The 22546-nt window shown below is 44.9% G+C and overlaps 1 protein-coding gene across 1 annotated transcript; it reads right to left on the bottom strand.

Annotated features, from left to right (window-relative positions):
* Positions 1-416: 416 nt before the first annotated feature.
* Positions 417-17994, bottom strand: LOC103250449 (STE20-like serine/threonine-protein kinase; the record flags this gene model as incomplete). Its single annotated transcript, XM_021708024.1, has 8 exons — positions 17968-17994; positions 13227-13391; positions 10495-10543; positions 9314-9463; positions 2775-2847; positions 2426-2620; positions 1385-1466; positions 417-583 (listed from the first exon to the last, which is right to left on the bottom strand). Coding segments are annotated over exons 1-8 (908 nt in total), but the record flags the coding sequence as incomplete, so codon positions are not given.
* Between the last annotated feature and the right edge of the window lie 4552 nt (positions 17995-22546).

Raw genomic sequence — 22546 nt, 5'->3', positions numbered from 1 at the left:
ACGGAGTGAGACTCCCACTCAAATTTAAAAGAAAATAAAAGTAAGGCTGGGCCAGGCGCGGTGGCTTAAGCCTGTCATTCCAGCACTTTGGGAGGCAAAGGCAAGCGGACTGCCTGAGCCCAAGGGTTCGAGACCTGCCTGGACAACTTGGCAAGACCTCATCTCTACCATCAAAACATTAGCCAGGTGTGCAGTGCGTGCCTGCGGTTCCAGCTATCGGGAGACTGAGATGGAAGGATCACTGGAGCCCAGCAGGCTGAGGCTGGGGTGGCCGTGAGCGTGCCACTGCACCCCAGCTTGGGCGACAGAGTGACCCTCCAACTCAAATAAACAAAGAAATAAATAAAAGTAAAGGCTGCATACTGCCTCCCATCAGGTCTTGGCTACAGATGCAGCCACGCCTCGAAACCCAGCACCAAAGTAACCGAATGAACTCCCCTTCCTCAACACTGACCAGAGAATTTTCTGTGTCCTCATCATCATCTTCCTCTTTGCCGTCTTCAACTTCCTCCGTGACTTCAGCCTTTGCCTCTGCAATCAGCTCTCGGATGGGTTTGTTGCAATCAACAGTCACAAAGGGATGCTATTGGCCAGTAAAAAGAGCACACACAGTAGCCGCTGAAAAGTGTGCTTGCAAACTCAGCTCCAAACACACATTTTCAGGTGGTAAAGATATAAACACACGGGCAGAAAAACGACAAACAGCTTCAGATAACGTTACATCTGGGAAGCGAAGGAGAGTTGAGAAATCAACTACCTGCAACCACATCTGTACTTTTTTTTAAGAATCAGAAGCAAATGATAAGAACGGTTATATCTGGATAGTAGGTACATGTGTTTCTGTATGTTTGAAAATTTTGTAATTGAAAATTTAAAGCAAGCTTCCAGCCAGTGCATTATTAGTTCTTAAAAAGTAACACTCTCACTGGGTGTCACTCATGCCTATAATCCCAGCACTCTGGGAGGTCAAGGCCAGAGGACAGCTTGAGGCTGGGTTCAAGGCTACTGTGAGCCATGACTCTGCCACTGCGCTCTAGCCTGAGCAACACAGTGAGACACCATCTCTACAAAAAATAAAAAATTAGCCAGATGCGGTGGTGTGTTCCTGCAGTCCTAGCTACTCGGGAGGCCAAAGCAGGAGAGTTGCTTGAGAACAGAGTTCAAGGCTCCAGCAGGCTATGATTGTGCCACTGTACTCCTGCCTGGGCAACAGAGACCCAGCTCAAAAAAAAAAAAAAAAAAAGGTAACAATCCTTATAAATCAGGAAACCCAAGTGGGAAGCACACTGAATGACTCTGAAATCATATTCTTCTTACAGATTACATTATTAGCTGCAATTACAGGATTACGTTATTTGCTGTTGCCACACTAATCTTATCTTACCTGCAGTAGCTGAGATGTATTCCACCTGGCATCCACATTTTTTTCTAAACATTTCTTTAGAAAGTCCTTAAAATTTGAAGACCTTTAAAATAAGACGTTAACGATGACATTTTATTTTACTTTCTTATTAATCAAATCAAACAAGACGATAAACTATGCTTAAGTTTCATTATGTATGTAATGGTATTAATTCAACATAAGAAAACTAGTTAATGAGACTATAAAGATTTTATAGGCCGGGCATGGTGGCTCACATCTATAACCCCAGCACTTTGGGAGGCTGAGGTGGGAGAATCACTTAAGGTCAGTAGTTCAAGACCAGCCTAGGCAACATAGCAAGACCCTGTCCCTACATTTTTTTTTTTTTGAGTTGGAGTCTCACTCTGTCGCCCAGACTGGAGTGCAGTGGCCACTCCCGGCCACCGCAGGCTCGACCTGCTGGGCTCCAGCGATCCTTCTGCCTCAGCCTTCCAAGTAGCCGGAATTACAGGCATGTGCTACCACGCCCGGCTGATTTTTGGATTTTTATTGTAGAGATGAGGTCTCGCTGCCCAGGCGGGTCTTGAACCCGCGGGCTCAGGCAATTCACTCACCTCAGCCTCCCAAAGGCGCGGGATTACAGGCTGAGCCACCGAGCCCGGCTTGTCCCTACTTTTTAAAAAACAAAAAGATTTTATGAAATGTATTCATCTGTAAATACACATTAGACACATATGTAAACAGATACACAGTTAGCCACTGAGATACAGCCATATATCCACAAGTAGGCCAAAATCACAAAAAATCTTCTAATAAATTCTACAAATAGAGATCAATCACATATATGCCTCATTTTTTCTTTTTCAAGCAGAACTTATTCATATTTTCAGATATATGGGAAAAGCTAGTTACAAGAGTTATGGCTCTTAAAAAATATACATCAAAATCAGTGTTCTGGTTCATACAGTCTTTGTCGCTTGTACCCAAATTAAAGTACCCTTGGAAAACTGCAAGAATAAGACACCAAGTTTCGCTCAGCAATTTTTTTCTAGAACACGCTACCATTTCGATGGTTGTGCCAACGTAGGGGGCTCGGATTTTGCGATTTTCAGCAGCACTCGCATGGGATTTAATTCGTGATGAGGTGGCTCTATCTCAGCCATTTCTATCAGCGTGATGCCCAGGGACCAAACATCAGCTTTGTAGTCGTAGGGCCTGTCCTTGGAAGTTTCACACATGACCACTTCTGGTGCCATCCTATGAAGACAGACGACAAGAGCTAAGATGCTTAACTTAAGGACAGTGGCTGTTAACCACACAGACGGCACAGTCAGGCATGTGGACAAAATTCATGGGAAGTAGCAGCTGCTGACACGACGCATACTGCCGATTCATAAAAACGAGCACGTACCAGTATGGTGTGCCAATGAAGGAATCTCGTCTCTGAATTGTCCTCGTGTTTTTAGCTGATACTCCAAAATCCGCTTGAAATAAAGAACCACAGAAAAGCATCAGCTACGGCTCTCAAGCAAGCTTTGTTGCATTCAACAGGGAGAAATAGCATTTCAAGCACTTAACAGGGCCAATCTTATCAAAGGGAAGCAAAGCATTGAGAAATAACATCTCTGCCATATGAATCTCGACCCCTCTTCTCCCACCCCCCCAAAAAACTGCCAAAGAAAAGATCCACCGTCACATAATGCCACCATCTTTATAGACCTTCAGACGACAAGGTCTTCAGAACTGAAAACAAAAAGTAGTAACTTTAAAATAAACCAGTCTATCCACTTCAAAACAAATGCCAACTATTGCTACCTGCTCCAATTGAATTAACACATACATTTTCTAAAGTGTGAACAAAAGAAATGACACCAAAACAGCCTTTAGACAGCATATATCTTGCTAACTTACTCAAAATTATATTACAAAGAAAAAGTTGGGAATCTTATATTTTCTGATTTCAGCAACAGAGAACAGCAACATTATAGCTTTATCAGTGTTGACCCAACCTTTCCAGCTTGGAGCTCAGACCACCCTTAACACAACATAAAGTTGCCAGTGCTGCATGATTCACCTCATGCCATGCATACGTTTTTCAAGTCTCAAATTTGATGCCACAATTCTCAAAACTGAATAAATATTAAAATCCAGTGTGGTTGCTCACACCTGGCACAGAGTAGTCACTCGATAAATGGTAGCTACTATTAGCCATACTCATAATTTCAAGCACTGGGACATTTTGTCGTAGAACTCTTAAAACTCGTGGAATTCTGCCTTAATTACTTGTGTCTATTACATGGGGACGGCACAGTTCTGCCTATCGTGCTGCAGAAATGGAACGTTCTCTGTAAGTATTTGCAAATTAATAAAACAGAAATTACAAATGTTCTAAATGTCAACTCAGTATTATTTTAGAGCCCCTAAATCTTTAATGTGTTTCTTTTTTTTTATTTTTTATTTATTTATTTTTTTGAGTTGGAGTCTCACTCTGTCGCCCAGACTGGAGTGCAATGGCCATTCCCGGCCACCGCAGCCTCGACCTGCTGGGCTCCGGCGATCCTTCCGCCTCAGCCTTCCAAGTAGCTGGAACTACAGGCGCGCTACCACGCCCGGCTTCATTTTTGATTTATTGTAGAGATGAGGTCTCGCCAAGTTGCCCGGGCGGGTCTCGAACCCGTGGGATCAGGCAATCCACTCACCTCAGCCTCCCAAAGGTGCGGGATTACAGGCTGAGTCACCAAGAATGTGTTTATTTCTTAAAGGTATGTACTGTCTTACACAAAAGCATGTCCCTATTTTCAAACAAAATTTTAATCCATTTTCAGAAAAACATGCCCCCAACATGGGTCAAAACTACAGCATCCTATTTCAAATGAGCTACAAGACTTTAAAAAATGATGAAAGAGCTGGGCTCTGTGGCTCAGCCTGTAATCCCGCGCTTTGGGAGGCTGAGGTAAGTGGGTCCGCGGGTTCGAGACCCGCCTAGGCACCTTGGCGAGACCTCATCTCTACAATAAATCAAAACAATTAGCCGGGCGTGGTAGCGCGTGCCTGTAGTTCCAGCTACTTGGAAGCCTGAGGCGGAAGGATCGCCAGAGCCCAGCAGGTCAAAGCTGCAGTGGCAGGAAGCAGCCACTGCACTCCAGTCTGGGTGACAAGAGTGAGACTCCAACTCAAAGAAAAAAAATAATGATGAAAGACACAAAAAAGAAACATAAGTCAGAATTAGAAAATGTAAAGAAAAGAAAAAAAATCACTCTAGAAACAAAGACTCCCCTGGGAGGAATGCAAGAGCAAATAAACACAACAAAGTCACAACCATCACCACTTCACACCCAAGAGATAGTTATTATTAAAAAAATAACAGAAAATAACCAGGGACAGCAAGGATGTGGAGGAACTGGAACCTTCACCCGGCTATCAGGAATGCAAATAGAGCAGCTGATGTGGACAGCAGCATGGCGACGCCTCAAAAATTAAACACAGAATCGCCAGGAGATCCAGCAGTATCACCTGCTGGTGTGGACTCGAAGAACCGAGATGGGAACCGGATCAGACATCTGCACCCCAATGTTCAAGCGGCGCCATCCACAACAGCCGCATGCGAAAGCGCCCCAAGCGCCGACCGACGGGGGATGGCAGGTGTGGTGTGGTCACGCATGCAGGCCGATGAAGGCAAGGGGCCCTCTGCGCACGCCACAACCCCAGTGCGCCTTGTGGACGTGCTGCTAAGCAAAACCAGCCAGCCACAAACACCCGCACGCGGCTCCACACGCATGCAACAAAGAGTGGCTCAAAGTGCAGAAGTGGGAGGCGGGATGGGGAAGGGAGATGCAGTCAGAGTGCCCAAGGAACGGAGCGGGAAGGCGGGGATGGCGGCACCGTAAGGGGAAGTGCCAGTGCCACAGAACTGTACACTTACAAAGACCCGGATGGCAAGCTTTACATGATGTCATTTTACCACAATAAAAACGGGGAGGATAGCTTGAGAAAAAGTTACAAACAGTGATGAGAGACCAAGATGTAACCAACAGGTAATCCCAGTCCCCAAAGAAGAAAGCAAGCCAGTGCCAGGGAACAGAACACTACTCGGGGCTACAATTCCAGAAAACCTTCCAGGGGAAAAAGAACCGCGTGTCAGAAACGAGCACAGTTTTTACTAGAAGAGACTGGTCAAATCGCTGGTCTTTACAGAAAATTCTTCAGCACCTAGCAAGAACAGCATAAGACTCACAAGGGAAAGTAAGTCAGATTACAGCCAGACTTTTCTACAGCAACACTTTAGGACAGAAGAAAACAGAGCGACACATTCCAGATGCTCAAGGAAAAAAAGTGAGCCACGGGATTTCTATCCAGGAAAACTGACCTTCAAATATAAAGGGCACAACGGTTTTTATTCGTGAGAATTCAGAGACCCCTTCCAGAGAAATCTACTAAGAAACACGCTCAGACAACAACACGACCAAAGGGACATCATCGCGAGGAGATGGGGTGAGCACAAAATATGGAAATGAGGGCTGAAATGAAGAATTATGGGGCCTCCTAAATCTGTCACCAAAGTCCTTGACAACCGGGACTCTCAGTGCAGAAGAAGGTCAATGCGGGCACATTACAGAAGCAGCAGCAAAAACCTTCATCCTGAATGTGATAGGGAATGCATGTGAACTCACAAGGGCCTCGCTCTGTCCTCCGAAAAGGCCTAGAACAATGGCCAATGCAGAAAACTACAAGCATCCCTGCCATCCAGACTGTGGTCTTGTCTGTTGGTCATGTCAAAAAACTGTCAAGCCCCACCGACTAAAGGTAGAACAGAGTGCGCCTCAATACGCATAAAAATCGCAGCCGGGTGCAGTGGCTCAAGCCTGTCATTCCAGCACTTTGGGAATCTAAAGTAAGGGGACTGCCTGAGTCCACGGGTTTGAGACCTCATCTCTACAATAAAAAAAAAATTCGCTAGGCGTGGTAGCACATGCCTGTAGTTCCGGCCACTTGGAAGGCTGAGGCGGAAGGATCCCCAGAGCCCAGCAGGTTGACGCTGGGGTGGCTGTGAGTGTGCCCCTGCATTCCAGCCTGGGAGATGGAATGAGGAGTGAGCCTCCAACTCAAAAATAAAAAAAAAAAATCAAAATTGCAATGGATTTGAAACCCATCAAATAAAATAAATCCATGAAATAATAACATTTTTTAAAATACTGGTCACCAACTGAGGATAAGAGAACCAATTCTTTTCTTTCTTTTTTTTTGAGTCCAGGTCTCATTCTGTTGCCCAGGCTGGAATGCAATGGCACAATCATGGCTCACCGAACCCTCAAACTCCTGGGCTCAAACAATTCTCCTGCCTCAGCCTCCAAGTAGGTGGGACAACAGGCGTATGCCACCATTCCTGGCTATCTTTTTTTTTTTAAGTTTCACCAAGGCTAGTCTCAAATTCCTGGGCTCAAGCAATCCTCCTGCCTCAGCCTCCCAAAGTGCTGGGATTACAGGCCGGCGCCACTGCTCCCGGCCATTTCATTATTTTGGAAGGTAAATAAATGAAAGGAATGAAGTGTTTTTTCAGTCTTTTCTATAAGAACTGTACTGAGACACCAAAGAGTTAGAGGGAAGTGTCTTCTTATAAAAATATTCCCAATGTTACAGCCGGGTTTGGTGGCTCAGCCTGTAATCCCGCGCCTTTGGGAGGCTGAGGTGAGTGGATTGCCTGAGCCCGCGGGTTCAAGACCCGCCTGGGCAACTTGGCGAGACCTCATCTCTACAATACATCAAAAATTAGCTGGGCGTGGTAGCGTGCACCTGTAGTTCCAGTTACTTGGAAGGCTGAGGCGGAAGGATCACCGGAGCCCAGCAGGTAGAGGCTGCGGTGGCCGGGAGCGGCCACTGCACTCCAGTCTGGGCGACAGAGTGAGACTCCAACTCAAAAAAAAAAAAAATTCCCACTTTTATAATAGATGAAATAATTGATGACTGCATCAAAATTAATAAATGAAAACAAAATGATAGAATTCACTCCATAGCCCCAAAGGACAGACACAGACATTTAGCACCAACAGCTGCCAACATCAAGAAAGCAGAATACAAACACTGTGAGCCCCCCGACGAGAGAACGAAAGCCAGCTGCAGCCAAGCCCATGGCTCAGACGGAGACCGAGCAGGCCGCGGATCTGTTAGCAGAACCAGGACCCTGCTGAAGCCGCCCAGTGTCCCCAGAGGAGAGGCAGTCGCAGACCCGCTGCAAGCAGAGGGTCCAGGCAAAGGACCCAGCCCGCGGGCCAGCGGCAAGCACACCATTCCTCTCAACAGTAGCCTCCTAGGGGCTGTTTGAGACTTCTTGTCCTAACCTGCCCTCCCTTCACGAAATGTCAATGCCACAGACACAGCGCTTATCTGTTCAAGTACTGTGGGCCTTGGGAGGATCACAAGCCGTTGTAACCTCTACAGCTTTTGCCCCTAAAGAAGCAACTTCCTTCCCCTTGCGGGTGACACTGCCCCCACCGTGCAAGCCTTAGTGTAAAGAGCAAAAGGGGGAGCACCTGGAAACCAAAGAGACTTCAGAGAAAAATCAAGTTTTAGATGTGGGCAAGTTCCAAGCTCATGCCCAGAGATGGACCCTGGGCCATGAAGGCAGGAAGATACCCAGGGACGTGATGAGGGCAAAAGTCAGGATGCGGCCAAGAAGACAGGGCAGTGACCAGCCGGCTTGGCCAGGCGTGTCGGTGGCCCTGGCGGAGTCCGGCTTCCTGATCGTGTCATGATCACAAAGCTATGTCTGCAAAGCAGCACAGTCACGAAGCTGCATAACTGTGTGTGTGGTTTTCTATGTCTATCTCACAGCCAAAAGGTTGACATTTAGTGCATCCCCTGTTCGGGAGTCTTGACAAAGTGCAGTCACTCTGCTTGGCAAAATTCCGGTGACCACAAAGTCACTGGAACCAGCACAGCTCTTGAACACACCTTGCCATTTTACGCTCCTTTCAAAAGACGCAACTCAGAGCTCATCTCTAGTGTCTTTAGATTCGCATTTTGGGCATGCTCCGGTGATCCTTCCACCTCAGCCTTCCAAGTAGCCAGAATTACAGGCATGCTCCAAGGGGGCTGAAGGGAGCGGTCTTCCATTGCTTTTGTGGGTATGTATATGAAATTAATTGACTCACAATCTAAAACCTACACGTAATTATTCTCGTGAAATTAATTACGTATTCCATCAGTGTCAAAAGCAAAATTAAAATTCTAGCCCTCATGCTTTATTTCAGGAACCCTTTTCAGAACTAAGCTTACTTTGTCAGTTTAGTCAAGGTATCACATCAATGAAACAGAGTAAAAACCTAAAAGGAGGAAAGGAAAAAAAAAACCCAGCCTGGGCAACATAGCAAGATGCTGTCTCTACAAAAAATTCTGTAAAATTAGCTGGGTATGGGAGTGCACGCCTGTAACTCCAGCCACTTGGGAGACTAAGGCGAGAGAACTCCCTGAGTCCAGGAATTCAAGGATGCAATGAGCCATGGTCACACCACTACACTCCAGACTGGGTGACAGAGTAAGACTCTGTCTCTTGAAAGAAAAAAAACCCCACTAGACATGAGTGGGTAATATTTATTTTGGCAATACAGACAAAGCTGAGTTAGCAGTTTTACAAAGTATATTATATTCCAAATGCAAAACACGTACAAGTATGAACTCTACATACAAAACCTTAAAGGGAAAACTTTTTAACCAGTCTTTAAAAAAGCTTGCCTTCCTAATTTCTTACCCTCTTTTCAGAGTGTCTTTAAATTAGGTGCTGATACTTAGGAATTCTAGATAAATGAGTATCCAAGAAAGTATTTTAAAAGCCAACAAGAAGTTAATTCCGTTTTTCATATATTTAAGTAGTAATAAAACAATGTTAAGTCACACACATACAGGGGGAAATATCAGAGCACAAATTCAAATGTTTGACTTAAGTGAATAACTTACCCAATTTAATATCTCCATCTAAGGTAAAAAGAATGTTGCCAGCCTTTAGATCTCTGTGGATGATTTTATTATCGTGTAAGTAGTTCAATGCCTCTAAAGTCTGCTTGCAAACCACTTGTATCTGGGACTCAGTTAATGGTCTCTCGAGTTCTGATAGAGAGAAAGTAAACAGATCTGCATTTTTACACTGTGAAGACATATTATCTATTAGCGGGCTATATAATTTTCTCTATATACCATCATGGTGAAAATATATAGTGAATTTTTTTTTTTTTTAATTTATTATTATTTTTTTTTTTTTTTTGAGTCAGAGTCTCACTCGGTCGCCCAGATTGGAGTGCAGGGCTCCGGTGATCCTTCCACCTCAGCCTTCCAAGTAGCCAGAATTACAGGCATGCGCTGCCACGCCCGGCTGATTGTTTGATTTATTGTAGAGATGAGGTCTAGCTGCCCAGGTGGGTCTCAAACCCGCGGGTTCAGGCAATCCACTCACCTAAGCCTCCCAAAGGTGCAGGATTATAGGCTGACTCACCGAGCCTGATTTTTTTTTTTTTTTTTTTTTTTGAGTTGGAGTCTCACTCTGTCACCCAGACTGGAGTGCAATGGCCGCTTCCGGCCACCACAGCCTCGACCTGCTGGGCTCTGGCGATCCTTCCACCTCAGCCTTCCAAGTAGCTGGAACTACAGGCGCGCGCTACCACGCCCAGCTAATTTTTGATTTATTGTAGAGATGAGGTCTCATCAAGTTGCCCAGGTGGGTCTCGAACCCGCGGGCTCACACAATACACTCACTTCGGCCTCCCAAAGTGCTGGGATTACAGGCTGAGCCACTGAGCCCAGCCGTGATTTTATTTTAGAAGAACTAAGTACCCACAAAGCTTCCTGATCTATGGTACTCAACATGTCACTTTAGAATTTTATTATAATTATTCAAGAATATAAAAAATATAAATTGGGGGGGCACATAACATCAGTAAGGGTACCCAAACTCTACCTATGTACCTAACCCTGAACTGTACCCCACATCTTTAAAATAAAAATATGTATATATAAGTTGATTTCTTAATGTACTGTCACTCAATGATCACATATGTCCAGATATAACAGTCGCACATGTTTGAAACGCTTTCATTTTGTTAAGTATGACTGAAGGAACAGACACAGAACAAAAGACTGCTCACCCAACATCACGGCATCAACTGCTCCTCCCGCACAGAATTCAATGAGGATCTGCAGGCAAGAGAAACGCGCAGGTCTAACCCAACGAGACTCGGTAGCTTTGCCGCCACCAGCAAAGGAGCGAAGTCGCTATCGAGTAATCCAAGTTATAGAAACAGTATTATTCTAAGCATGGAGATTTCCTCTGCCAAAAGAGTTGCAAATCTTAAATGACATACGTTCGAGAAGCACCAAGTAACCGTGTCATCTGTGTGCATTTGTGCTGGGACGTTGAGTGTCCCTGCCCCTCTAAAATCACCACTGAATTTTCACACAGCATGGTATTACACATCCATTTTGTCGCCACTGACTTTACTGCCCCCATTCTTAGAGTCATTACGATGACTTAAGTGATCAAATATTCATTACTTTAAACTTTATCAACAGGAAGACGCCCGAAAATATAAACTTCTTTTAGCTTAAAAAAAAAAAGAAAAAATATAAAAGCTTCAGGTCTGGCTGGGCGCAGTAGCTCAAGCCTGTAATCCCAGCACTTTGGAGGCCGAGGCAAGAGGATTGTCTGAGTCCACAGGTTCACGACCAGCCTGGGCAACATGGTGAGACCTCGTCTCTACGGTAATTAAAAAAATTAGCTGGGCGTGGTAGCACACGCCTGTGTTCTGGCTACTTGGAAGGCTGAGGCGGAAGGATCGCCAAACCCAGGGGACCGATGCTGGGGTGGCCGTGAGCATGCCGCTGCACTCGAGCCTGGGTCACAGAGTGAGAATGTGACTCAAAAAAAAAAAAAAAAGCTTCAGGTCCTAGTTCAATTATTACTTGTGCATGGACATCTACCTCAGCCTCCTTGGTAAAAAATATACTAACACCACGTACTTTCTCCTTCTTAACCTTCATCACGGTTGTCTTTTTATATTTACTATAGGTGTTTGATTAGTTAATTTTTATGTTTCCCACTAAACTGTCTCTTCATAGTTGTACAAATTCTTATTTTGCAATAATCCCAAGTAAAGATTTTATCTGCTTGCTTATTAAGTTGTCCAGAAGTTAATTTTCGTTATCATCTTCAGAAATGTTCTGTAGAGCCCCAAACAACTATTTTAGAAAACTCCAAACTAACAATAACGCTAAGTAATTTTTTAAATAACACGTTTTAACTAATTATGTGGACTTCCGCCTTTCTCCGTTGGTATCACAACACTTTATTTTCTACAGGTGGTGGTCAAGTACAAGTTGCTTTCAAATTCATCACACTGCTTGGAGAAGCATGCGGGAGGTGGAAAGTCACTCAGCCCACGGACAAGTAAATGGGCTCACCCAGGTGAACCGCCTTGTCCAACTTCCCATCTGGGTCAAAACACACAGAGCCTTGATGGCAGTCAGGCATTCCCGACACTACTTGCTTTTTTCTCAGACACTCTACTGCTCCCTTCAAGAAGGAAAACCGAGGCTCCATTTTAAAAGCGCTCTGGCACACACAGCAAGTGACTAGGCGCCGCAAAAAAACATCTGATAGTTATGTCTATTTGTGCCTAATATCTTCCTAAAGGTGAACAAAATGTAAACACATTGCCTCAGTCATTACATCATGCATTGAAGTTGAGCCTGAGATCATGCAAGATAAATATTTAACATTTCTAGTGTTTTTTTTTGTTTTTTGTTTTTTGTTTTTTTGAGTTGGAGTCTCACTCTGTCGCCCAGACTGGAGTGCAGTGGCCACTCCCGGCCATTGCAGCTTCGACCTGCTGGGCTCCAGTGATCCTTCCGCCTCAGCCTTCCCAGTAGCTGGAATTACAGGCATGCGCTACCATGCCCGGCTGATTTTTTGATTTATTGTAGAGATGAGGTGTCGCTGCCCCGGCAGGTCTCGAACCCATGGGCTCAGGCAATCCACTCACCTCAGCCTCCCAGAGGCGCAGGATTACAGGCTGAGCCACCGAACCCGGCCATTTCTAGTGTTTTACAACTTATAGTTTACATATATAAACTGTATACACAGATTATAGCTTATTGCTAATGTCTTGCAGTTTATAACAACACATAATTCACAAAAAGTTTAAGATAAAAATTACAAACAATTTCTAGGAAAACAAAGAAAACTTTTAAAAACTTTTAGAATGCTTAAATTTAAATTACAAACAAGAACATCTAATTTCTTATTGCAGAAAATTTAATATTCTTTTTATTTTTTTTTTTGAGTTGGCGTCTCACTCGGTCGCCCAGACTGGAGTGCAGCGGCCGCTCCCGGCCACCGCAGCCTCGACCTGCTGGGCTCCAGCGATCCTTCTGCCTCAGCCTTCCGAGTAGCCAGAATTACAGGCACGCGCTACCACGCCCGGCTGATTTTTTTATTTATTGTAGAGATGAGGTCTCGCTGCCCAGGCGGGTCTCGAACCCGCGGGTTCAGGCCATCCGCTCACCTCAGCCTCCCAAAGGCGCAGGATTATAGGCTGAGCCACCGAGCCCGGCTCGAAAATTTAATATTCTTAACCAAGTTTCTCCACCCGGATCCAGTGTCAAACACCCATGTTGAAACTGGTACAATCTGAAAAATAAACCTGAACATCTGCTGAAGTTGAGGGTAATTATGTTGTTATTCATCAGCAGATCAACTTTCATTCCAGTGAAATAAGTAACTGCAGAGAAGAGCTAAGCCATAAAATAGGCTTTCTCGACTCATAAACCTCTCGAGGAAGACTGTCTCACGTGGGCTACACTTACGATCAACAACACTTACCCAGAGATTGTTCTCGTAATAGAAGGCATCGAGAAGCTTGACTATATTGGGGTGATCACAGGATGCTAAGATGTCAATCTCAACCATGTAATCTTCCAGCTCTTCTTCAGATTTGGTGTCAATCACCTTTGCAGCAGCCAGAACATGGGTCTCTTTATTCTGGGCCTAAAAACGAAAGTATCAGCAATATAACACTTAAAATGCATACTTCTGAATTGATGACTTTAACAGTCTTTTAAGAGCAGTTTTAGGTTCACAGAAAAATGAGGGGCTAAGAACAGAAGGCTCCCTTACACCCTGACCTGACACAAGCACAAGCCCCGCCCACCATCAATACTCTGCACCCGCGCCACGCCTGCCACAACGGCGACCCTCCGTGGGCACATCATCATCGTACCGCCGGGCAAGGAAGGACGTTTCCACATATGTCCAAAGTCCAAAGTCCACATTAGGGTTCGTTCCTGATACTGAACATCCATGAGACTCAAAAACCTAGGACGCGTGCCCACAGTGATAGCATCACACAGAAGAACAGTCTCATGCCCTAAAAAATCTTGTGTTCCCCCTACTCACCTCTGCCTTCCCCCAAACCCTGGCAACCACTGACTTTTTTCAGATTAGAAAATATAATTAGCCGGGCTCGGTGGCTCAGCCTGTAATCCCGTGCTTTGGGAGGCCGAGGTGAGTGGACTGCATGAGCCCGTGGGCTCGAGACCCGTCTGGGCAACTTGGCGACACCTCGTCTCTACAATAAATTTTTTAAAAATTAGCCGGGCATGGTAGCGCACGCCTGTAGGTCCAGCTACTTGGAAGGCTGAGGCAGAAAGACCACCGGAGCCCAGCAGTCGAGGCTGCAGTGGCCGGGAGCAGCCACTGCATTCCAGTCTGGGTGACAGAGTGAGACTCCAACTCAAAAAAAAAAAAAGTCAATTAGGGAGAGAGAGAAGATTCACCTCCCCAAGACGGGGGAGGAGGCCAAAGCCAGGAAGCTCAACGAGCACACAGCCACACCAGAGTCCAGCAACACAGTGGCAACCACTGATCTTTTTGCACAAATGGCCAATGTGCACATGAACAGATGCTCAACATCACTAATCATTAGAGAAATACAGAGCAAAACCGTAAGTACCACCTCATACCCATTAGGAAGGCGACTATTTTCCTTTTAAATCAGAAAATAATAAGCACAGGCACAAACACGGAGAAACTGGAGCCCTTGTGCACAGCTGATGGGACCGTGAAAGGATACAGCCATGGAAAACAGTATGGCAGCTTCCTCAGAATCAGAAATAGATGACTCTACAATCCAGCAACTCCACTTATGGGTACATGCCTTCAAAAACTGAAAGCAGGGTCTCAGAGAGGGACTGGTACCCATGTTCACAGCAGCGTTATTCCCAACAGCTAGAACGTGGAAGCAGCCCAGGTGTCACTGACAGACCAAGGGATAAGCAGAATGCATGCATGTGTGCGTGTCATGGCATACAATCCAGCCTTGTATGGATGTTCCCACATATGCACCAATGTGCATGAACCCTAAGGGCATCATGATAAGAGAAGCAAGCCAACCCGAAAATGATAAACCCCGTGTGGCTTCGCCTAGATGAGGTCCTTGAGTAGCTGAAATGAGAGTCAGAAAGCAGAAGGAGCCGGGCTCGGTGGCTCAGCCTGTAATCCCGCGCCTTTGGGAGGCTGAGGTGAATGGATGGCCTGAGCCCGTGGGTTTGAGACCCGCCTGGGCAGCGAGACCTCATCTCTACAATAAATCAAAAAATCAGCCGGGCGTGGTAGCGCATGCCTGTAATTCCGGCTACTCGGAAGGCTGAGGCGGAAGGATCACCGGAGCCCAGCAGGCGAGGCTGTGGTGGCCGGGAGCGGCCACTGCACTCCAGTATGGGCGACCGAGTGAGACTCCAACTCAAAAAAAAAAAAAAGAAAGCAGAAGGATGGCTGCAAACGCTGGGGGAGAAATGGGGAGTTAGTGTTTAATGGGTAGAGAGCTTCTGCTTTACAAGACAAAAAGAGGCATGGAGATGAATGGTGGTAATGGCTGCACGACATTGTGAATGTGCTTAACACCTCCGCACTACACATTTAAAAACAGTGCCAGGCGCAGTGGCTTGTGCCTGCAATCCCAGCACCTTGGAAGGCTGAGGCAAGAGAATCACTTGAGCCCCGGAGTTCAAGACCAGCCTAGAGTAGCTGATCTTCTTGCCTCTATTTAAAAAAAAAAATGAGCCAGGCATGGTTGCACGCACCTGGAGTCCCACCTACTCTGAAGGCTGAGGCAGAAGGATCGCCTGAGCCTGAGGTTGAGGCTGCAATGAGTGGTAGTCATGCCACTGCACTCCGGCCTCAGTGACAGAGTGAGACCCTGACTCAAGTATATAAATAAATGAACAAATAAATAGTGAAGACAGTAAATTGCATGTGTATTTAACACAATAACAACAAACGGAAAAAGCTTGCAAAAATAAATTTGCACAACCATATGTTTTAAAAGTAAGCATTAATATTTGTTTATTTTGCTCTAATAATTCTTCTAGACATTTAACCCAAAATAACGCCACAGGGATATGCCATATGCATATGCACATCTGATATGTGATGTGGGCGTGGCCAAGCAGTAAGAAAAGAACAGTCTACCAGCTGGGCAACACAGTGGGATCCCACCTCTACATTTAAAAAAATGAAAAGCCGGGCTTGGTGGCTCAGCCTGTAATCCTGCGCCTTGGGAGGCCGAGGCAAGTAGACTGTCTAAGCCTACGGGTTCAAGACCAGCCCAGGCAACCTGGCGAGACCTCGTCTCTACAATAAATCAAAAATTAGCCAGGCATGGTGGCGTGCACCTATAGTTCCGCTTCTTGGAAAGTTGAGGCGCAAGGACCACCAGACCCCAGCAGGTCAACGCTGGAGGCCGTGAGCGTGCCACTGCACTCCAGCCTGGATGACAGAGTGAGTCTCCAACTCAAAAAAAAAAAAAAAGAAAAGAAATGAACAGTCTTTTCAGTAAAGGTGCTGGGAAAACTGGCTACCTACACAGAAAAAATAAAATTGGACTCTAACCACGTGCTACAAGCAGAATTCAACACCGCAAAACTAAGAGCACATAGCAGGACATCTTCACCACGTTGGGCAGGGAGGAACTTCTTGCAACAAAGGCATAGCCATGTAGAAGGAAGTGAACAGGCCTATATTAAAAGTTTAAAATGTCTATGCAGAAAAGGACAGAGAGAGAAATACAAGCCACAAAGCAAAACAAAATGTGAACATCACACACAACAGACAAAGGCAACTATCCACAATACACGGACTTCCACAAGTCAGTGAGAAAATGAGAGCCCAAAAGACGTTAACTAAGTACTTCGGAGAACAGGAACTCCAAATGGCTGATCAACACATGCAAAGGAGTTCAGCCTCATCTGGCCATCAGGGAAGTGTCACTCCACATCCCCAGGTCACAGGCCAGAAAAAAGGGCCGAGTGAAAGGCCTATCAAGGCGACTTAAAGATCCAAACCAGACAGAATGTGTCTTCTTCACCTTTGTTTACAAAATGCTGATGGAATACTGCTAAATAAACCACGTCACACTACTGTATCACTGATATGTTAAGAAACCACCACACAGACCTTCAACATTTTCAGTGGCTTTATACATTTCACACCAATGTGCCAACTAGAAATACAGCTATACTTATGCTCTGCAAGTAAAAACAAAACAAGGTATCTTGACTTCCAGGGTCTTTCCTTAAAATTGAGACACTGAAATAACAGCATACAAAGAGAAATGAAATTTATTAACTTTGCTCACACTGTCCAAGAAGGGAGGGGGAACTCAAACGCCTTCCCTTTCTAAAGAAAGCACGTGCATTAACTAATATTCCAGCACTGACGTACAGGAAGAGGCATGAGCTGGCAAACTGGAAAAGTTGGCATCTTAGAAAACAAATGATGCTCCAAGTGTACACTCAGCGGTGATGTCCTCACAGATGAAAAGCGGAAGGCTAACAAGAAACACACTTTCTTCTTAACCTTGAGACGAGATTACCCACCGAAGAGCTACTTCCGAATATGATTTACTTTCAGGGGAAAGAAAGTCATCCCTGCAATTCAGACTAGTGTCTTCCACCGACATTCCAAAAGAATCCCGGTGCTCATTTTAGCTTCAAAAGTGACAGACGCATACAATAAAGATGCAACACTGGACACAGTTACAGCAGCAGCACCTTATTACGGTTCAGCGAGACGCTGCTGGGACAAAGCAAGAGAGAGCGGCTGCTGTGGCTGAGCTAGGAAGGAGCCATGTGAACTTAAACAGGTTTACCAGAGGAACCCAGGACACAACTACCTGTCATTTATCTATACTCCAAACCAGCACAGAGACAAGTCTCAGTCCAAAACAGAAGACCGAGAAAGAAGGCTTAGCCTTCGGCCAAATAGTTTAAAAGTTGGAAATTCTGCCAGAAGACATATTATAAAATAATTCACTGAAGTTGCTAGCATTTCCAAAGTCAAATTATTTAAAATTATTCAGAAAAGATTAATCAACATAACTAGACCAGTGGAAGAAACCAGGAGTATAACTAATTAAAAAAAGAAGCAGCCCTCGTGAGAACAGAACAAAAAGAGAAACAGGAAATAAAGACTGAATGAATGTACAGACGGACAATGTGTGATAAAGACAGAGAGAACACGAGCAACTGTAGACTCCAGGTAGCCGATATGTGCACATTCACCACACGAAGCGGATACAGAGAACAAGAACCATTGTGGAATCTAGGCAGCTGATATGTGCGTGTTCACTACATAACTCCTTCAACCTTTTTATAGGACTGAATCCTTTAAAGTTTCAGTAAATGTTGGGGAAAATGAACAATAAAAGAATTCATTAAGGTTACGATGTTTCAGAACGAACATTAATTACGAGCTCTCCTACAACAGACAATAACTGCAAGACATAAGGGGAGAAATACTTTATTCAAAGTTATAAGTGAAGGATAAACTATGAAGTTAAAAATTTAAGTCAAGATAACGCAAAATTTATACAGGCAAATATTAGAACTTTGAGAGATGATAGTTTTTACTAAGGTTTGGGAACAAATAAAAGTAGTATTAGTTTAAACTGTTGTAAAACCTAGAAGTCTTTCATTTATTTTCAAGCTTAGATTTTATTTTAAAATTTTCTAATTTTTAAAAAACCTCTAGGGGTCAAGAAAAAGAACTAAATAAATGAAAAGCAATCTACACAATGGAAAAAGGACCTCAGGTCCTACAAATCATCAAGGAAAAGACAAGCAATCCTATTTTTATAACAGGAAAGAGAACAACACAGATGAGCCTTGCAAACAGCACACCCGGCCAGAGGTGCACTCAACTTAGAGGCCAATCTTCCTACCCAGCAGACATCCGGCAATGTTTGGAGGCATTTGAGGTTGTCACAACAGAGAAGGTGCTGCTGGCATCTCGCGGGCAGAGGCCAAGGATGCTGTCCAAGGAAGAGTGCCCAGGACAGCCTCTACAAAAAAGCTCCCAGTCCAAAACGGCCATCGTGCCAAGACTGAGAACTCTGTGCTACGTGCAAAAAGCCGCACATGCTAGAATATGTACCACATGTTTCCACCTGTAAGAAACTTCCAGAAAAATGCCAGGCACGGTGGCTCATGCCTGAAATTCCAGCACTTCGGGAGGTGGAGGCGACTGCCTGAGCCCAGGGGTTCAAGACCAGCCTGGGCTAGTTGGTGAGACCTCGTCTCTCCGACAAACCAAAAAAAGACAAAAGAAAGAAATTTGTAGGAAAGGAAAAACTATAGAGTCAGAAAGTTGGTTGGGCGTCTTAGGCTGAGTAGGGGAACAGGGCCTGACTGCCAGATGGGCACAAGGGAACCGTGCCCAGGGGAAAGCGGGCACTGTAAGTCGGACGTGGCGACTGGTTCCAAAACATCCATGTACTAAACTCACAAATCTGCACACTAAAAACAAGTGAATTTTGTGGTATACAAAATACACCTCAAGAAAATAATTTATTAAGTGGGCACATGACTGTGAATTCCACAAAAAGTGATATCCAAATATTGAATAAGCACATAAAAAGGCACTCAAGCTTTATTAGTCATTAGGACAACGTAAATAAAGCCATTCACACTCAATAGCATGGCTAATGTAAAACATTAAATACAGTATTAACAATGATATCAAGGGTCAGGGAGGATATGAGTAACTGGGAACACTCCCAAATCCTAGTGTAAATTGGTACAACCACTTTGGATAGGCAATATCTTCTAAAGCTGAAAATACATATAACCATGACCTAGAAAATCTATTTCCAGCACATATCGAACACAAGTTAATACACATGTGCACCAAAATGTACCAGAATATCCATGAATCTTATTCAGAATATACAAAAGGTGAAAACAACCCCAGTACTACAGAATGAACAAACCATAGTATTTCACAAAACACAGTACCACAGAACAAAGAAAAAGAGCAAAGGATCACTACACGCAACCACACGGACGAATCCCAGTTCAACGCCCAAGTCCTGTGAAATCTCAACACTTAAGAAAGAGGAAGAAGCCGGGCTCGGTGGCTCAGCCTGTAATCCCGCGCCTTTGGGAGGCTGAGGTGAGTGGATTGCCTGAGCCCGCGGGTTCGAGATCCACCTGGGCAGTGAGACTTCATCTCTACAATAAATCAAAAAATCAGCCGGGCGTGGTAGCGCATACCTGTAATTCCGGCTACTCAGAAGGCTGAGGTGGATCGCTGGAGCCCAGTAGGGCGAGGCTGCGGTGGCCAGAAGCGGCCACTGCACTCCAGTCTGGGCGACAGAGTGAGATTCCAACTCAAAAAAAAAAAAAAAAAAAGCAAGAGGAAGAGCAGCAAAGGTGTCTGAGAAATAGACAGAGGCAGAAGAAAAACCAAGAATACGGTGACCTAGAAGGCAAAAGATGACCTTGTTCAAGGAAACAGTCAAGTGATTCAAAGAGATCAAGTAGGATACCAAGTTTCCACTGAATGTGGAGACACAGACTCCTAGGACTATGGCAAGAGCTGCTAGTGGGGAGTGGGGACTGTCAAATAAGTAATTCAAGAAAATGTCACAGACCTGAAGGACATGATTCTTTGGACTGAAAGGACTAACCAAGAGCCCAGCAAAATAATGGAGGTAAAAAAAAGAATGAATCAAAGTACATCACCATGAACAGGGATAAAAAGAAAATCTGGCTGGGCTCGGTGGCTCAGTCTGTCATCCCAGCACTTTGGGAGGCCAAGGCAAGTGGATTGCCTGAGCCTGTGGGTTCAAGACTCGCCCAGACAACTTGGCGAGACCTCATCTCTACAACAAATCAAAAATTAGCTGGGCGTGGTAGCGCACACCTGTAGTACTGGCTACTTGGAAGGCTGGGACAGAAGGATCGTCGGAGCCCAGTGGGTCGACACTTGGGAGGCCGTGAGTGTGCCACTGCACTCCAGCCTAGGCAACCAAGTGAGGCTCCAACTCACAAAAAAAAAAAGATAAGAAAATCCTAAAAGCAATTAGAGAAAAGTTCACAAAAGATCCAGGAAACAAAATGGCATCAGACTTTTTTTTTTTGAGTCGGAGTCTCACTCTGTCACCCAGACTGGAGTACAGTGGCCGCTCCCAACCACCACAGTCTCGACCTGTTGGGCTCCAGTGATCCTTCTGCCTCAGCCTTCCAAGTAGCTGGAACTACAGGCGCGCGCTACCAGGCCCGGCTAATTTTTGATTTATTGTAGAGATGAGGTCTCACCAAGTTGCCCAGGCGGGTCTCGATCCCGCAGGCTCAGGCAAACCACTCACCTCAGCCTCCCAAAGACCTGGGATTACAGGCTGAGCCACAGAGCCCGGCTGGCATCAGGCTTTCAACAGCAACATCTGAAACCAAAAAAACAATGAACAGAATAAAGTCTTTAAAAATCCCAACAACTCTAAATCTTAAAAATTCTAAGAAACACTTATTCTTGAACTAGAATTCTATACATCAAGTATGACATTCTAATAAAGACAAAGACAGATAAGATCTTAAAAAATACATTTTCCATAAATTCTTTCCCAGAAGGTAACCAAAAGTTTTACACAACAAAAACAAGAAGGAAATTCTAACAAGAAACACAAAGTATTTAAGACACCCTTGAAGCAGTCTGCATTCCCAAGACTTCTAGGGGAAAAAAAACGAAGCCCATTAGACTGCTAAAAAAAACACTTGAACAGAGATAAAACATACGCATAGACGGGAAGACGTGATATCGTAGAGCAGTTAATTATTCCAAAGTTGATTTATAAATGCAACAAAAATCTCTCCAAAAAAAAAAACGCAGTAGCCGGGCTCGGTGGCTCAGCCTGTAATCCCGCGCCTTGGGGAGGCTGGGGTGAGTGGATTGCCTGAGCCCGCGGGTTCGAGACCCGCCTGGGCAGCGAGACCTCATCTCTACAATAAATCAAAAAATCAGTCGGGCATGGTAGCGCATGCCTGTAATTCCGGCTACTTGGAAGGCTGAGGCGGAAGGATCACTGGAGCCCAGCAGGTCAAGGCTGCGGTGGCCAGGAGCGGCCACTGCACTCCAGTCTTGGCGACAGAGTGAGACTCCAACTCAACAACAAAAAAAAAACCACAGTGGGCTCTCTTTATGGAACTCAACCAAGCTAACTCTAAAATGTACACAAAAGTCCTACAGGCCAAGAATATACTAGAGAAAGAACAAGGGGAACTCCTGCTCCAGTAGAAGCCTGTTTTAATGTCTTCCTAACTAAGACAGTGGAACACGGACACAGGAATAGACAAACACATCGACGGAGAGAATAGAGACTGCAGAAACAGACACATGTCGTATGGACAGACAGCACCACAGAGCAGTGGGAAAATGCTTCCCCCCCAAGGAAACAGTTCTGAGACCACTGGATATCCACATGGGGGGAAAAAACTGAACCCCTACCACCCCACTTTAAAAAATCTATCCTAGGAGGACTACAGACCCAGTTGTTAAAGAAAGGCAAAATCATAAAGCTTATCAAATACAGGAGACCATCTTCATGATCACAGGTTAGGAAAGAATGTCTTAAACACAACACAAAAGGCATTCACTGTACACACTCTACAGATAAGTCATCAACAGAAAATGAATAGGAGACCTGAACACAAAAGAAACCCAAATTACCAATAAACATGTGAAATAATTACTTACTAGTAATCTGAGAAAGGTGAATTAAAATCGCTTTGAAAAATACAACAAGCCAGGCACGGTGGCTCAGCCTGTAATCCCGCACCCTTGGGAGGCTGAGGTGAGTGGATTGCCTGAGC

This window comes from Carlito syrichta, unplaced genomic scaffold (assembly GCF_000164805.1).
Source record: "Carlito syrichta isolate Samal-C Ts95f unplaced genomic scaffold, Tarsius_syrichta-2.0.1 Scaffold130459, whole genome shotgun sequence".
Taxonomy (NCBI): domain Eukaryota; kingdom Metazoa; phylum Chordata; class Mammalia; order Primates; family Tarsiidae; genus Carlito; species Carlito syrichta.
Note: the sequence above shows the minus strand (reverse complement) of the source record. Positions and strands in the feature narration are given on the sequence as shown.